The sequence below is a fragment of the Triplophysa rosa genome, linkage group LG14 (assembly GCF_024868665.1).
Source record: "Triplophysa rosa linkage group LG14, Trosa_1v2, whole genome shotgun sequence".
Lineage (NCBI taxonomy): Eukaryota > Metazoa > Chordata > Actinopteri > Cypriniformes > Nemacheilidae > Triplophysa > Triplophysa rosa.
In genome coordinates, this window is record NC_079903.1 from 20,000,580 (window position 1) to 20,018,706 (window position 18,127).

Sequence of the window (18,127 nt, forward strand, 5' to 3'; positions counted from 1 at the left end):
AGACTCCGATCTGGAAGTGGATTGAGCGGAAGTGATTTTTTTCTCCGGCCTCGTGTCGTTCTTCCTTTCCGCCTGCTCGAGTGCGCCATACACACACACGCTGCGAAGGTAACGATTAAAACCCCATTCTAAAACGTTTTCACCGTTCCTACACACCTCGAAATAGACATACCGGATAGTTAAGAGTTCTTTATGTATGATATGACCATTTCATGTGATGTGTGATCTGTTGGAAAGATTATTTTAATGAATTTCAGAAACGTTCCATAAATCCGCAGTACAGACAATATGAGCGATCTCACATTTGTGACACCTCACTCTTCGTATATTGGGTTTATTTAAGTTATGTTGACTGGTTGAACTAGGAATGTTTGGCACAAATTTGGTCATATTTGAAACGTATAGACCGTAGTTAGTATCGGTTGTGACTCCGCCGAGTGAGGCTCAAGTAAGATGTCTATAGGTCCATGTGTCCATATACCGTAATCGTTGATTATTAGAAGTTATTACTCTCATATTTCATTTTTTTGTGTGAATAATGTTATTAATTTAGTAAATGAAACGGAAGTGTCCGTCACTGATGATGTTTTTTCTTTCTCTTTTTAATAGATGGCAGAAGACTGGGAGGCTACTCCGGCTGTTGCCGAGACACCAGAAATCAAACTTTTTGGCAAATGGAGCACAGAAGATGTGCAGATCAATGACATCTCCCTGCAGGTACGTAATAAACCCCATAGCTTATTTTTGCCTTGCTTAATGCCTGTTTATGTCAATTCTTTTAAGGTTATGTTTGACTATACTTGTATGTTGATTAGGAACCAGACACATACGTAAATGCTCGAAAATACAAATTTACAAAATACAAGTTTTGAATAGATCACCCAAGAAGATTAACGTGACGCATATTTTTTCTATAGGATTACATTGCCGTAAAGGAGAAATATGCCAAATACCTCCCCCACTCAAGCGGCAGATACGCAGCCAAGCGTTTCCGTAAGGCTCAGTGTCCCATCGTGGAGCGTGTCACTAACTCCATGATGATGCATGGACGCAACAACGGCAAGAAACTGCTGACCGTTCGCATCGTGAAACATGCCTTTGAGATCATCCACCTGCTCACCGGTGAGGTGAGGAAGCTAATTTTGTGATTTGGTTTCAATGTTGCAAAGAAGCTCATAAGTTTTTCTCTTTTATAAAAATGAGAATGTGGTTTATGAAGATGAAAGCTTTGCAAAATAGATTTACTGTGGTAATAGAAGACCATTTCTTGTAGATTTTGAATGGCTTCAAGTTATACTTTGGCTATTAATCTCTTTCCCAGAATCCCCTGCAAATTCTGGTGAACGCCATCATCAACAGTGGCCCTCGTGAGGATTCCACTCGCATCGGACGTGCTGGAACCGTGAGGAGACAGGCTGTTGATGTGTCCCCTCTGCGTAGAGTCAACCAGGTCAGACTTTTACACTTACTCTTTTACAAACTTGGAAATGTTTTGGTCAGTTTTTTTTTAAAGTGCATTTTCAGAAACACTGCAGCACAGAAGTGCCTGGTGAAGTTTATAGTGTGTTAGCAATGACATGATCTTTTCATGTGCTCTGTTGGTTTTAGGCCATCTGGCTGCTCTGCACGGGTGCAAGAGAAGCTGCTTTCAGAAACATCAAGACCATTGCAGAATGTCTTGCTGATGAGCTCATCAATGCTGCAAAGGTGAAATAAACAATCTAGGATTTTACTTGATACCAACCTTTAGATTGTCTTTATTTTTGCTCTAATTGTTTGTTTTTTGTTCATTTCAGGGTTCCTCCAACTCTTACGCCATCAAGAAGAAAGATGAGCTGGAGAGAGTGGCCAAGTCTAACCGCTAATCTCCATTTTCTATTGTTGCATTACAATAAAGGACAAATGAAACTTACACGGTCTCGTGTGTTTTATCCATTTTAAAAGCAATGTTCATTCGGAACGCAAGTGCTTCACTTATTGGTGTGCTGCTAATTTGCCACAGAATCAAATTATAACAAGTGATTTAATTATCGTTTGCTTACCCTCGTGTCATTTCATACCTGTATAAATTACTTCGGTCTGATGAACACAGAGAAGGATATTTGGAAGAATGTTAGCAATTTTCAGTTCTGGGACATTGACTACCATAGTAGGAGAAATTAAATGGTAGTCAGAGGTGCCCTAGAACTGTTTGTTTTCCTAAATTCTTCAAATTATCTCATCTTGAGTTTACAGAAAAAAAACAATGTTTATTTTTCAGTTCTGGGAAAAATTGTATGCATGTGTTTATTTCTGTGTTGTGTTTTTAACAGGAGATTTTGAGATTGTCTTGTATGAGAAGAGCTGTGTTCTTATTTTCAAAAATTTTTGGGGGGGTCCACTAGTGTGCAAACCACTATTTTGTGTTTCCTATACTGACAAAATTGACCTGCTTACACCACTTTCTGCAGATTATGTGGAAAATACAAGTGCTACTGGGGGAGGAAATCATGTGTCTGTTAAATAAAAAATGCACCGTATTTGATAGTTGCCGTTTTATTAACTTCTAGAATACTTAATATAAAATTTCAATTGTGCCCCACCAGGGACTATACTTTTTCTTGTGCAGTAATGATTTTTAGGTACGTGTTTGACCATAACAATTGTGCCTGTGAAATAATTATGCTGTAAAAAGCAAACCGTGCGCGCGCATGCGTTGTTTGGTGGGACACGTTTGTGAGGCGCCTGCTTGTGGACCGAGGACGAAACAAGACAGACGTCTAGCGTGCTCTTATATTAAAAAAACATTCATACCAAGCAATTAATCGATTATTTTAGGTTTGTATAAACATCTACAAGCGGGTTGGTGTCAATTATATTTGGTGAAAACTTCGTTAATACCTTTGCTCGATTTGAGAAACTTCTTCAGAGAATTACCTCAGGTGTGACGCGCGCTTCGGCTTCCTCAGATTTACTGATTAAATCGGTTAGAAAAACACAACAGTTTATTCATCCGCCCTCAAGAACAGCTTGCAACGGATTTGAAGGTCTAAAGTACTTTATTGTAGTGTCAGGAAAATCTTTTAAGGAAATGTAAACTATTAAAAAAAATACAAACTTTAACTGAATTTTTTATACAGTAAAATATGTCTGAAAGCAGTGTTTCACAAGAAGTAGAATTTAGAGATGTGAGTGTAGATGGAGATGATGATGAAGAAAGTCATGAGGTAAATAATTATTAGTATTTTAATTAATAACTCGTTTATAAAGCACTTCATTGTGTCAAAAACATTGTTTTATTTTAGATTTTTCTGAGTGTGTTTGTTCAGCAAAGCCATATTGGACTGAGTTACTATGACAACAGTGATTGTACTCTGCATTTCATGCCGGACACGATGGAAAACAGCGAACTCCAGCTGTTAGATAGAGGTACTGCACCACACACATACATTTACTCTCACCCTTACATTTTCTCTCTCTCTATTTCATTCATTATGCATTTATAGGGTCTGTTGGTTTTATCTGGCAGAATCTTTGTTTTTGATTATTCTCGAACATTGAAAATTTGATTTGGTTAATGTACGGTATACGTGTCAGTAGTATATGATGTGGCCAGTGTGTTTTTTTTGTTTTCACAATGACTGAATGACTGTTTCAGTCATACAGGAACTGAGTCCAGCTGTCATAATTACAAGTGCCAAACAGGAGAACAGCTTGACCCAGTTCATTGAAAAACTTGGTAAAATCTTACAAGTAATTTGAATAATAATTTTAACGACTGTTATCAAACCCTTGTCTAATTGAGGTTCCCCTCCATTTCAGAATTAAATCCAGATTATAGACCTGAAGTGGTCATATTTCCAAGTGCCAATTTTGGTGAGCCATTAGAAATAGTTGTATTCTGTTCTTTATCATGATTCTTAAAATGTAAAATTGTGTTGTGTTTTTACAGCATAAAACAAAATGTAATGTGTGCTTGACTGTTAGTGAGACATAGTATCAAGAAATAACTCTCTCCTGCCCTCTGCAGGTTTAGAGTTGAGCAAGCAGCGACTCCTCACAGCACAGCTCCCGTTTCTCCCTCCTTCTATCACAGAGAGTGAGAAAATTCCCTATCTCTCCTCCTGTATCCCTTTAAACTCAGTGCTGATGGTGAGTGTGTTTTATGCTGGAGAAATATCATTGCAGGGTAAATGAATGGGCACAACATGATCTTTCACTCGTAGGTGAGGTCTATAGGAGGACTGTTGAAGTGTGTGGAAAGAAGGAGAGTTGGCCTAGAGTTGGATGACACTGTGGGTGTTCCCATATTTCAGATTCTGGCCTACACACTGTAAGACATTCACGTACATCAACCACATATTCATATATGTCCTAAATGTATCTATATTCTAGTGTGCTCGTAAACATTGCAGTTGTTACCCAGTTTATGTTGAATTTGAAACTTTTTATGTCACAGGAAAGATATTGTATACATTGACAGAGACACATACAGGTTGGTCTTATGAATATGTTAATGAGATATCACCTCTCCATTTGTTCGAGTGTTTCACACTGTTCACACTATTTTTAGTGCCCTGCAGATCTTTAAATCTGAGCTGCATCCTTCAGTTTATAAACTGCAGTCAGGAGAGAAAGAAGGAATGAGTCTTTACGGTAAAACACTTTATTCTGTGGGGTGTTTACAGTACGATAACAACATCTCTGATGTCACTACATTACTGAAAGTTCTTGTTTGCGGTGCTAGAGTCCACCCAAAAATGAAAATTCAGTCATTCTTTGCTCTCTCGCTTCTTATTCCAAACTCATATTTTGATGACAAATATTAAAAATGTTTAATATTGAATATTAAAGAGCATAAAATATTAAATGCCAAATTCTGGTAAATCTCCATACAAGATAAATAAGGGCGGAGCATTCATTTTTGGGTAAAAATGTCTTTTTGACAAATGCATTATGGGAAAGTTATGCTGGCATTCTTTTTTTGCAGGTGTACTGAATTGCTGTCGAAGCAGGTCTGGGTCTTTGCTTTTACGGTAAAAGTTCCTAATTTAATAACAGACAATCTAACATGTTTAAAAGGTGTGTAGTCTCAAAACTACAAGAAAAATATTTTCTCCACTCAGACATTGGTTCCACAGACCTACTAGAGATCTAAATGTGCTGGAGAGGCGTCAGGAGGTGATCCGTTTCTTTACATCCCCTCGTAACTTTAGCGAACTCAAGACACTACAGAGCTGCCTGCGGAATATCAAGAGCATCTCGGTACACTTTATAGTGATGTTTGTGTCTAAAACATTATAATTATTATAGTTTATGATTGATTCTTAATAAAACAGAGCAACATTAGAAGTTGCCATCCAAATGATTGAAAGATCCAATCCGTCACGGTTATCGCCTCCTCATTAAACCTTTGTGAAACTTAATAAGCCAATGTTTAAAGTTTTCATCAGGTTTTCTTTATAGCTTATGCTCTTGATGTCTTGTTAGCAAAAAAGTGTTTACAGGCATATTTATACAACATGGCTATGGGGGCGTTTTGATTATGTTATTAAAGGCTATTTATTGTCTCTTGAAAATGAAAGCTTTTTTTATACAGACTCTGCTGCAGAGAATGTCCCTCTCTAACACAAAAGTCATCGACTGGCAAAGTCTATACAAGGTGTGCTCACAAAACACTCAGATTGACTGTGGCTGTGTGTCTCCTGCAGAGAGTCGGACATCTTGTTTTGTTGTCCACTGTGTTTCTCTGTTTTCAGACAGTGTACAGTGGAGTGTGCATTATGGACACCGTTCGCTCTCTGCCCCAAAACATTCAACTTTTCAGTGAAATCAGCGGAAACTTCACCGATGATCTTTTCTACATCGCCACATATATCAGTAAAGTGGTGAGAAGACATGGAGCAATGCATTTAACACTTGTTAAAGGAACATGTGCTGTCTTAATTTACTCACCCTCAAGTTGTTTCAAATCTATATACATTTCTTTGTTCTGATGAACACAGAGAAAGATATTCGGAAGAATGCTTGTATCCAAACAGTTCTTGGCCACCATTGACTACCATAGTAGGTAAATATTCTTCTTTTTTATAAATTTCTCTGTTCTGTTGAACACAAAAGAAGATATTTGGAAGAATGTAGGAAAACAAACAGTTCTGGGGCACTTATGACTACCATTGTCATTTTCCTACTATGGTAGTCAATGGTGGCCAAGAACTGTTTGGTTATAAGCATTCTTCCAAATATCTTTCTCTGTGTTCATCGGAACAAAGAAATTTATACAGATTTGCAACAACTCGAGGGTGAGTAAATGACGACAGAATATTTATTTTTGGGTGAACTGTGCCTTTAACAACTGCATCTAACTCATGTTTCAGTTATTGTTTGCATTGAAATGTATGATAAATTCTTCCTGAGTTATTGTAATTGAATTTTTGTTTTTCATTGCAGGTGGACTTCGAGGCAAGTATAGCCGAGAACCGATTTATTGTTAGGCAGAACATCAACCCTGTTATTGACGAGAGTGAGTGGTATCCCATGGCTTTTTTGTTTTTGATGGAATAGTAACCAAATGTGAACCATATATTGGTAGCCATAGCTATTACAAATAAAATATAACTATATTAACAGTGAAAATACAGCCAATAAATTGTTACGATACATTTTTTTTCTCACTTTGAGCCTGAAAATTTCAGCAGCCTTAAATCGGGAAGTGTATGAATGAATGGTTATACAATTTATATTTGTTTTCTATTCTCTTCTTAGAGAAAAGAAGGATGATGGGTCTGCCAGATTTCCTCACAGACGTGGCTCATGCTGAGCTGGAGAACCTGGACCCTCGTTTCGCCACCTGTAGTGTCATCTACCTCCCTCTGGTGTGGATGTGATTACCGCTGCTCTCCATTCATTACATTGAGACCTGAAATCTAATGGTTGAGACCCTGAGCTGTTAACATGAAGGTTGCGGGTTCAATTCTATGTTGAAATGACCCAATAAATGAAGTGTCAGTCACGTCACTACTGTGCCCCTGAGCAAGACCCCTGACCCCAGATTGTCCCAGCTTGTAATTAAAGCATGCCAATGTCTCTTTATGACAAGCAATGATAGAATATGACGATAGAGCCACAGTGTTTTCACTTTGGTGGAGAATTAACCTTTCGTATTCTCTGCACATTTAGGAATTAAACAGGATTTTTATTACCACTGTAAGACTTTCCATTCTCGTTGAAATTATAGAAAGAACAGGTTGTAAAAATGCTAGCATATTTTAGCGATGCCGTAATTTAATAGCAGATAAGTCCTTTATATGTTTTCATGGGTGTTGACGGCAATATACAGTAAATGATTTTGGAATTTGATTTTGTGTTGGATAACAGATTGGATTTTTACTGTCAGTGCCAAGATTACCCACCATGCTGGATAAACAGAGCTATGAAATTGATGGTCTTGACTTTGTTGTGAGTATGCCAGCGTTTTTTCATAACAGTGCTTGAAAGAGAGCGGTATATTGATAATTCCGAAGCATTCTGGTTAGGGGTCTGTTCATTAGCCAAAATTAACACCAGCCAAGTGCCAAAAGCAAGTAAAATGGCTCTGGTGAGTAAAAAGACATTTGCTTGCCAATTGGCAAGTAACTTTATTAGGAACTGCAACATAATACAAGGTTTAACTGAAATCTTTGAGCCTCACCTATATGTAACATAAACTTTCTACTTCAGTTTTACTTTTCTTTAAGTTTTACCATCAAATGTTTTTTTTTGTGGTGACACATTTGTGGAATATTCCCTGCACCAACGCATTAATCTGACAAAAAAAAATTATACTTGATATTTTTCATATTCAGTTTTCATATCTCCTCTCATAGGCCGATGTGGTGAATAATGAATACAAAAGCAGTTTCATGCCTAATAAGATGTATTTATGGTCCACTATTGGCCGGTGTGACAAAAACCCCTAAAGTATTATACTTTGAAATATCAAAAATCTCCTGTTGTGTTGTAATGACAAAGTGTTCAGCGGTCATAGTGTAACAGACAGCAATAATTAAATATTTGCATATTGAAGTGTGCCCTATAGTTTACACTGCACAGGGACTATGTATTGATTCTTGTGAGGAGCTCACGGAAAACAAGTACTGGGTGTCATGACAACGGCATAGCGAATGCTGCATTTCATTTACGCAGAACCAAAGCTTAAAACCCAGAGCTTACCTTAAAGTCCCAGTGAAATGAAAAATCACAATGCCTATTTTTCATGAAATAATGCAACGTTTATCGTAAATAGTTTATCAATGTGGGTCATTCTCTTTTTAAAAATCGTGTGCCCTCATAATCTTTAGTTAAAATCTGAAAATGCACTTCCTTCCTGTAACCACTATCCATCTTAAATGACATATGTTAGACGGCTTGGGCGGAGCATTTGTTAACTCCTCCCCTCCAACTGTCAGTTGCTGCCAGTTCCATTTAAAAAATGCAACGGCTGTTTTTATACATCCAATCAAATCGCAGAGAAAGATGAAAGCCACGGCCACTATTTTTCCTCATTAGAAATTCCATTTCACTCAGAAATGTGTCAAAATACGGAAGTAAAAGCTATCGCAACTTCCGGTTCACGGGGACTTTAAACCTTAACATATTCTTTTGCTGCCTTGCAATCGCTGGTATTTAAAACAAATAACAATCTATTGTATTATGCACTGTTATTGCCTGTAAAATTAAGTAAAAAAATTATAATGATTCATTAATGCTTTGTATGTCTTTAAAGGGATTGGCAAGAGCTTATTTTTTGTTTTCATTCTCAGTTTCTATCGGAGGACCGACTGCATTACCGCAGTGCCCGGACCAAAGAGCTGGACAACATGCTGGGAGATCTGCATTGTGACATCATAGGTCTCACTCTTGCTCTCTCCATTTCTTTCTTTCTTGCTTTTCTTCAGTTCTCGCAATAAATACACAAAATGTGTACATAACTGTGTATGCAGATTTGGAGATGGCTGTAATGAGGGATCTTCAGGCCGCCGTGCTCCAGCGGAGCGGCTGTCTTTACAATGTCATGAACCTGTGTGCCGAGCTGGACTGTTTAATTGCTCTGGCTCAGGCCTCACAGGACCACAGCTACTGCTGTCCAACCCTGACACCGAACCATAGGCTGGCCTTGATTGAGTCACGGTGCACATTACAGGATTTACACTCTATTAGAGGCTTTACAAATCTCACTAATTTGGCATAAACTGCCCTTTTCAAGCTCCTCTCTTTATCTGTTTTTCTATGTCAGACATCCTTTATTGGAGCTGTGTACTCCTGTGTTTGTATCAAACACTTACATCAGCTCTGAAACTGACGGCAAAGTAAAAATGATCACTGGCCCAAACTCTTCGGGCAAGAGCATCTACCTCAAACAGGCGAGCAATACGGATGTCACGTAAAACACATAGTCCTGAGTATAGTCAGTGTATGCAGGTGTTTCATCAGTGACTTATTCTGGTTGTTTTATGTAGGTGGGTCTGATCGTGTTCATGGCCCTGATCGGCTCAGACGTACCTGCTAAAGAGGCAGAGATTGGGCTGGTGGATGCAATCTTTACTCGTATGCAGAGCCGTGAGTCTGTGTCAGTGGGTCTGAGTACCTTCATGATAGATCTGAACCAGGTAAATCACCTTAATAAACAAACATAAGCGCTGTAACATCTGTCCCAGGTGATAACATAATCTGTCACAACATACCAGACATGTTTAGTTTTGTGGATGCATGTGATAGATTTTTCCAAATTTTGAAATTGGACCCCTTGTTTTCTTTTAAGCACAGAGAAAATAACCGTATTAGCGATATTCACTAAATGGTGTACATTCACACCCGTTTCATACAGATCCTGTAGAAGATGCTGTTGATGATGTCATTCAAATATTTTACTACTGAATTGTGATATCATTATTTAAATGTTTCCCAGTAATTTCGATACATGGTTTTCATTTTAGATGGCTCATTCCTTGAACAACAGCACTGGTAATTCTCTTGTTTTGGTAGATGAATTTGGCAAGGGAACAAACACAGTAAGCGTGTAAAACATTGCACCATTTAGAATAGATTTTAGATTCTTACAAATATCATGAAACAATGTGTATGTGTGATGCAGGTGGATGGATTGTCTCTCCTGACCGCATGTTTCAGTCACTGGTTGCGTCGTGGGTCGGAGTGTCCTCACTTACTCCTGGCAACAAACTTCCACAGCCTCATACAGCTGGGTTTGCTCCCTGATTCCCCACTGCTCTCTTTATTGGTGCCCGGATTTAGTTTCCTATACAGTATTCTCATATTAAAACAACAGATCTCTTTCATTTCCATCGGATTTCTTACGCAGTGCAGTATAGTAGATTCTTTGTTTGACAGACTCTAGAGACGGCTATAGAAGGAGAAGAGCTGGTGTTTTTATACCAAGTCAGAAACGGCATTTGCCAGTCGAGTTGCGCAGCTAATATCGCCACTCTGGCAGGTGTTCCCCCTGCCATGGTCAAGAGAGGAGTGGAGGTATGACATTGACTGAAAATGACTTTGTTCCATTTAACCAAGTGTTTGCTTGCTTAGTATTTTTCATTCATTCCCGTTTTGACACTAGGGACATTTTTCCTTCTAAATCTACTATGCAGGTATCGGAGTTGTACAGAACAGGAAGTACAATCAGAAAGATGGACAGTCCCTCTGCAGATGAACAGTACAGCAGGTACTACAGAGAAAAACAGCATCATTCTTATGATGATGAAATAGACCACTTAAGATGACGTAAACAGGGCTGGTCCAGAAGAACTTCCTGTTTCAATTTTTAACACTACACAAACATTTCAACACAATACTCACAGATCATTTATACCAGAAACAATATATATATTTATTTCATTTATATATATATATATATATATACAGTATATATATATATATATAATACAGGAAGTGCTTCTGGACCAGTTTTTACAAATTGTGCTGTGGTCTATAACCTGTCATAAAATTATGTAAATCTAGTTAGCTATTGAAATGCAAGTACAAAGCACAATCACACAAATAGTACACATTTGTTACACTTTGCTGATGGAGGGTGGATTGGTTCACTTCAAAAAAGGTTGCTGGGGAAGCGTGGGAATGTTTTGTACACAGTTATAGGAACAGGGTTGTCACCTCTTAGGAGTGCTATGAAGGTCCTGTGGACTTTTTTTGGGGTGCCCTAAATGCTGAAAATCAACGGATGTGTGTCATTAGAAACCAAAGCACACTGTTTGGCTTTGAATATTTATTGTCTTTTCTGATTCAGGTGTGCTGAGGTGGTGGAGAAATTCCTCAGCCTTGATCTGGATGATCCTGAACTTGATCTAGATGCTTATTTGAAAGGCGAGGTGCTCCCGACTCTTGAAGAGGTGCTGTGACAACATCAAACCCTAAGTGACTGTGTGTTCACATTGTGAGGAAATGTGCTGTTGTTTCAAGTCTTCAAACTTATTTTCCAGTTCATAACAACCAACATTTAGTAGTTTAAATCTTTAAATTAAATGTTTGTTTCAGCTTTTCATATCCGTTTGTGAATGTGAATGTTTCAAAATGTTACTGAATGACATTATATAGCACACTTGGCAAATACCGTGTAATTCAAGGAGCAAAATATACAAAACGGCTGTTGTACTTGATTGTTTTCTAATTTATAGAACTAGCAGAACTCAAGTCGTATTTGAACTAATTCACTAACACTCAAGAGAGTTGACTTGTTTTCAGAGCAAATGATTGCTTGTCAAAGCATTGAAAAGACTCAAATGAATTACGTTCTCAAGCCATCTGTTGTGTGAGAACCTATAAAGATCACACTGGTAGGCTTATCCTCCGCACACCAAGCAGACAGAGAAAGCCCACCATGAGAAGCATCCACAGCACCCACATCATTTATTTCAGTATCGGAAGCATGTGGCGAAGTGGAGTAGTTTCAGTATATGGACAGATTTTACGGGCACTCACTAGATTTACGTCTAAAAATCCAGTTTACACTTAGTTGAGGAGAGTAGAGAGCCAAACTGTCTCACGGTCTCAACACCCCAGATATATTATAGCTTCCATGCTGATCTAATGAGTGCAAAATCCTGAAAACAAAATGATTTGGCTGCAATGTACCTGTCACTTACAGCCTCCGATAATTTGTACAAACATAACATTTCGAGTAATTTATTCAGCATTCTGGTGTCCACTTAACTACGCCTAGCGGCGGTGCTGCTATTGCAGTGAGATATGACTGTTTGTGCTGAGGTAAGTGAAACGCATTTATTGCCACGAAGAAACAATTTTTATGCCATGATTATAAATGTACAGTTCGTTTATGTGTGGTTAACTCTGCAAGGAAACAAATAATGGAATATTGTTATGGTCAAATTCCTTTATTTTAGGAGCATTATATGCTGTTTTCGACAAGACAAACCCATCAGCAACGTCAGCAAAACTGACACCATGAATTTAGATCACTTAAGATGTCGGTAATGTAGCACATTTTGAGCAGCGTTAGGCATTCTTAAATACTTCATATGACCCTACAGTCTGATTGGATGAGGTCTTACATAAAGCAAAAACTGTTTATTATTTCAACCATTCATTTTTGATGATCATTTTAGTCTTTGATATGGCATTACTCAGTCAATATTAAAGATATCAATGTTATATTCATAGAATTTTCTTTACATTATTTAGCATGATAATGTAATGTAAAATTTACTTGAAAACTGCTACTGTTCATTTGCATGCACGCAAAATCACTGGCACACTAATATTTTGTATGTAGAAGTACAGTAAAAAACTGAAAAAATTGATTTTTTTCCTGTGGAAATGATTTTTTGTAAAAGGAAATAATTGACAAACACTGAATATATCTGCTGCAAACCCAAAACACCAAAACCAGCTTTGACAAATAAGACCAAAACTTAAGAAGCACTTATAATGATTTGACATTTACTACAGCCTAAATCTTATTTACTGTACAGATGAAGGGAGACATTAAATTCTAAGTGATGTCTGCTTAATTCTAATTAGACAACAGGATTGGGTTGAGGAACGCTGGCAAAAGGGACGTGTCACATTGTGACAGAGAGGAAGTTGGATTAAAGCAACTTTAACCTGCATTTATTCATCTTTTCTCATGAATATTTGCTTAAAATCACTGAACGATATACATGTTTGACAGATCTCGGCAACCTTTTCAGCTTTCAGGAAAAGCAATATCATGTTATTTTTTGCTCTGTATCAGCTTTGAATGGAACACGCCAGCGAAGGGAGGGTGTCAAAGTCCATTAACGTGAATAGAAAAAGAGGCCGCCCAAAAAAAGGCGTAACGTCTCTCATCCATCACGTCTTGATCTTCCTGACCCATAAGTACAGTTCATCTGACATTTGGATGACATTATGAAGGCATATAATATTGGTGTCACACAATAAGCCTATCCCGGTTTTTGAAAGCAGTTTGGAAATGCACTTTTGGCGCATTAATGGCCCATCATGTGCTATTTTCGAACAACAATTAAGTGCTGCTGTTGTAATTTAAGGTGGATCCTTGTCAAGTCACGGCCACATTTTTTGCCACTTACTGTCAGTTTTTGAAGGCAGACGATGCCATTTGACATTTGTGGAGGAAGATGATAAAAGGGCCGGTCACTCAATCTGGATTTAGTGTCTTGGTGAAAAATACAAGCGCTTGGGAGGTCTTCACAAAACAAGAGTACGATTAAGAACAATACATAAATGCTTAATTTTTCAAAAGATTTAATTGATGGCAACACTACGTTGTTTTTGGCCATGCTATGGTGTATTTATATTTGTCTATTTTAACCGTTTTGTGCATAAGTGCATAAGTATTATTATGCAACGTGTCAAACATTGAAACTAATGTCAAATGTTACCTATAGATTCTTATAAAGTCTCTTTCAGATGCTGTGATAATCCCGCAGATCTCTTGTTGGACTCAACAGGTGATTGTTTGGCATGTCTCACACCTTCTAATGAGGCCATGAGATTAGCTCCGTCACTTTCTGCGTGTCCATCCTGATCCCATTTCGTTCCTTCCCCATTAATCTCTGTAAGTCCGTTTACTCAAGGTATAAAAACCACCTTTACAATTCAGAATTCACAGAAAGTCAGGAGAGGCGCAGAGAACCACTCAAACCGTCAAGATGCCTGAAAACATGCTTGGTGTTCATGGCTTCGAGGGGGACAACTTCTACATTCCTTTGAGTAACCGTACGGGGCTGGTGCGGGACCCCTTCCTGTACCCGCAGTACTACCTGGCAGACCCGTGGCAGTTCAAATTTCTAGCGTTCTACATGTTTTTGCTCATCTGTTTAGGTTTTCCCATCAACGGCTTGACTCTCGTGGTCACGGCGCAACACAAGAAGCTCCGGCAGCCGTTGAACTTCATCCTGGTCAATCTGGCCGTCGCGGGGATGATCATGGTGTTATTCGGCTTCACCATCACCATCACCTCAGCAGTCAACGGCTACTTCATTCTGGGACCCTTGGGATGCGCCGTTGAAGGTTTTATGGCGACGCTTGGAGGTCAGTGATGATGAAAGATGCTTGCTTGTACTTTTTACATAACAGAGGCTTCATTTTAGACTTCATATTATGTTGATTTAATGATCAAGTTGATTCCCCACCAGGTGAGGTAGCTCTCTGGTCGCTGGTGGTGCTGGCCATTGAACGATACATTGTGGTCTGTAAACCCATGGGAAGCTTCAAATTCTCTGCAGGACATGCCATGTCAGGAATAGGTTTCACCTGGTTCATGGCCATGGCTTGTGCTGCTCCACCACTTGTCGGCTGGTCTAGGTAAGGATGGTGTCCTTTTTGTAACTCTGTTCTTGTATTATAGAGAACAGGAATGTGGCTTAGCGATCTGAGCTGGGTTCATTTCATTTTGAATATTTTGTTCTCAGTTTGCTTAAGAAAGAAAAAATGTTATGCTAAATGACTACTTAAACTGGTCTGTTCGTGAATATGACTCTGCGTGTGTGTTTCTGCAGGTACATTCCCGAGGGTCTGCAGTGTTCATGTGGACCAGACTACTACACACTCAGCCCTAAATTCAACAATGAGTCCTATGTGATCTACATGTTCGTTTGCCACTTTATCATTCCCGTCACCGTCATCTTTTTCACATATGGACGCCTTGTATGCACAGTGAAGGCGGTAAGCAATCTTGAAAGCACTCCTTATTCTATGGCGATGGGTTGGTGTCTTTCAAACCAACCTGGTGTTAAAAGAACTAATGAAAGAGATAACTCACTTTAAAATACAAATTCTCTCATCATTTATTCACCCTCGTCATTCCAAACCGGTTTATGACACAAAAAAAGATATTCCGAGAATGGAAGTCCGTGGGGGCCAATGTTGTTTGGTTCTCCAAAAATCTTCTTTTGCGCTCTGCAGAGGAACAAAACTCATACAGGTTTGAAATGACATGAGGGTGAGTAAATGATGAAAGAATTTTCAAGGTGCTTAAAAGGTTCTTCACAGCGATGCCATAGAATAACAATTTTTGGTTCGGAAAAGAACCATTCAGTCAAAGGCTCTTTAAGGAACCATCTCTTTCTTACCTTTTGATAATCTCAAGAACCTTTTTTCGCCACAAAGAACCTTTTGAGAGACAGAAAGGTTCTTCAGATGTTAAAGGTTCTTTATAGAACCGTTTAGACAAGTCGATATACGCTTTATGACTTGACAGGCCGCAGCGCAGCAGCAAGATTCAGCCTCCACACAGAAGGCTGAGAGGGAAGTGACACGTATGGTCATCCTGATGGTATTCGGCTTCCTGGTGGCCTGGACCCCTTATGCAACTGTCGCAGCTTGGATCTTTTTCAACAAAGGAGCACCTTTCACAGCCCAGTTCATGGCTATTCCCGCCTTCTTCTCCAAGAGTTCCTCCATCTATAACCCCATTATCTATGTGCTGCTAAATAAACAGGTACGCTCACTTTGTAAAAACACTCATCTCAGTCAAATCAAAATCTTTTAACCCCCCTCATGTGTCTCCTCACAGTTCCGTAACTGCATGCTAACCACTCTGTTCTGCGGTAAAAACCCCATGGGAGATGAGGAGTCCTCAGTGTCCACCAGCAAGACAGAAGTGTCTTCTGTGTCCCCAGCATAACAGTCTCCAGTCCTATCCACTCAAGGACTTTCTGGAACGTTTGGAACTCCTTACCTTGCATGCACTCCCACCTTCTCGCTCAGTACACGAGTTTGCAGATGGTTGTGTCCTGGGTTTATATTTGTTTTCCTGCTGTTTCATCACAGATTTGTATTCATTGCTGTACCCTGTGAGCATCAGAATTGTAATGGGACACACAGTATTTGGTGGCTGTAGCTCTTCATGGGGGTGGGGGTTCCTGCCAAATTGCTAGCCAGGTTGTTGAATATTTCCCTGTTTTTTTTCTTCTCTGATCTATTATGGATAAACTGATGCAAATTCGTGCTGGTTTGTTGAAGGCATTGTGCGCTGTATATATTTTTGTATGTTAACAAAGCATGTGAAAAAAAGAACAAAAAAATATTTGGAAGTAATAAACTCTCGCATTTACGAAAATGCCTTGTGTGTCGTGAATTGTTCCCACAATAAACAACGTTCCATGAATTCAAAACCACAAATATTAGGTTGCCACTATAACTGCAGCACAACACTTAAAACGGCGGTTTTATGCCTGTTGCTATGCTGTGGTTGCTAGGGTAAAGATGCTTATATCAAATATGCTTACTACATCTCCACAACAGCTTACAAATAGTTATGATATTCTGGTCTATAGGTCCAATTGTTAAAAATGTATGAATGTATTTGTATGACGAGTTGTTACACACTGAAGAATAATATTTATATTATACTTATAAGCAAAGCAAGAGCCTTGCCATATAACAGCACTCATTTTATTGTAGTTTTTCGCTAGTAAGATACAGAAAGCAAATAATGTATACTAAACTAAAGTTTTGTATACTAAAAAAGACAGAAAAAAGCAGAGAACTGGAAAACCACCAGAATCTTAAGATTCTTAACAGATTTTGACACCTGCAAACAGAAAACTGCTTTTAGCTAGGTTTGACAGCCAAACTGCTCTGGATTAAATCACCAATTCATTAGATTTAATGAGTTAATGTATTTTGTTAGCCTACTTGAGCTCATATAATTGTTTAAAGTTAAGTTCTCTGACCTTAATTTCCGGTCACCGTGTTTGTAATCTTGGAGGTAGGCCTATCTGAGGACACTCGCAGCAGAGTCAATTATCAATTCATTTGCATTGCATCAAAACAAACTTAGCCTACAGAACACTCGACTGTCGATTGTTCTGAAGACATCTCAAGCAGAAACCACGTGATCCCCTTAAAAATCCTCAACACCACATCCAAGGTTTCATATATTATTCAGATATTCAGACACACATTAAAATCCATTGTGTAAAGATTACCAAGTGTTGTAAATCTGGTAAATCTGTGAAGTTATTCGAGCTCCTTTAAAGACTTTAGAGATTAGTCTGGTGTGACACATCAAGAGTAGCTAATGGGGTCAGCTAAGAGCCTCAAAGGATTGAGAAAGCATTGTGGGCGGTGCTCTCAACTTTACACCCTGGAGATACAAAAGTCACATTGAGGTCGCTGAAATTCTTTTGGATTTTATTGCATTTTATTTCTGGCACAATTTGGAAAATGTGTTCCCATAATGGTGACAATTTGGGAATTGGTCATTCTTTTTATGCAGTACTCAACAGTTTTTGAAGATGTAAGTATTATTAGTTAAGTGAACAGGTGTGAATATTGGTTTAAGGTGTGCCGTGCAATATGCGTTTATTTTTTCATTTATTATTAAATAATTTTCTTAAGAATGTTGTTTGCGTTAATTAATGTGTAGCCTACGTTTTTCCCTGTGAACTCAATTCAACTTTACATCCCATTAGTCTACTTCAAAATCCCTTTAACTAACGAAAGCCAGTTTCTTAATGACATCATCCTCCAGGAATTGACGTCTTTCAGGCGCGAGATCGGCAGCTCGAACATTTTACTTTATAAACTGTGTAATATTCCTCTTTAAAACATTAGTTCATGTTATGGTAATGTTAGGGTTAGGTTATGGTAAAAATAAATATAATAAATG

General features: G+C 38.5%; 3 protein-coding genes across 3 annotated transcripts; all 3 read left to right on the forward strand.

The window, feature by feature from the left end:
- Positions 1-1,912, forward strand: rps5 (ribosomal protein S5). The gene is made up of 6 exons (XM_057351326.1): positions 1-108; positions 610-717; positions 918-1,127; positions 1,322-1,450; positions 1,609-1,707; positions 1,797-1,912. The coding sequence occupies exons 2-6, from the start codon at positions 610-612 to the stop codon at positions 1,863-1,865; spliced, it is 615 nt and encodes a 204-aa protein (XP_057207309.1). The 5' UTR covers positions 1-108; the 3' UTR covers positions 1,866-1,912.
- A 1,168-nt stretch (positions 1,913-3,080) lies between these two features.
- msh5 (mutS homolog 5) lies at positions 3,081-11,836 on the forward strand. The gene is made up of 24 exons (XM_057351661.1): positions 3,081-3,206; positions 3,285-3,408; positions 3,638-3,718; positions 3,802-3,855; positions 4,010-4,131; positions 4,206-4,312; positions 4,439-4,474; positions 4,553-4,635; positions 4,970-5,015; positions 5,106-5,244; positions 5,579-5,641; positions 5,739-5,867; positions 6,430-6,502; positions 6,745-6,854; positions 7,357-7,437; positions 8,781-8,868; positions 8,961-9,147; positions 9,254-9,380; positions 9,477-9,626; positions 9,954-10,028; positions 10,112-10,255; positions 10,366-10,503; positions 10,623-10,696; positions 11,279-11,836. The coding sequence occupies exons 1-24, from the start codon at positions 3,126-3,128 to the stop codon at positions 11,388-11,390; spliced, it is 2,424 nt and encodes an 807-aa protein (XP_057207644.1). The 5' UTR covers positions 3,081-3,125; the 3' UTR covers positions 11,391-11,836.
- A 2,299-nt stretch (positions 11,837-14,135) lies between these two features.
- Positions 14,136-16,567, forward strand: LOC130565104 (green-sensitive opsin-2-like). Its single transcript, XM_057351662.1, has 5 exons — positions 14,136-14,544; positions 14,649-14,817; positions 15,012-15,177; positions 15,713-15,952; positions 16,028-16,567. The coding sequence occupies exons 1-5, from the start codon at positions 14,163-14,165 to the stop codon at positions 16,136-16,138; spliced, it is 1,068 nt and encodes a 355-aa protein (XP_057207645.1). The 5' UTR covers positions 14,136-14,162; the 3' UTR covers positions 16,139-16,567.
- Positions 16,568-18,127: the final 1,560 nt, after the last annotated feature.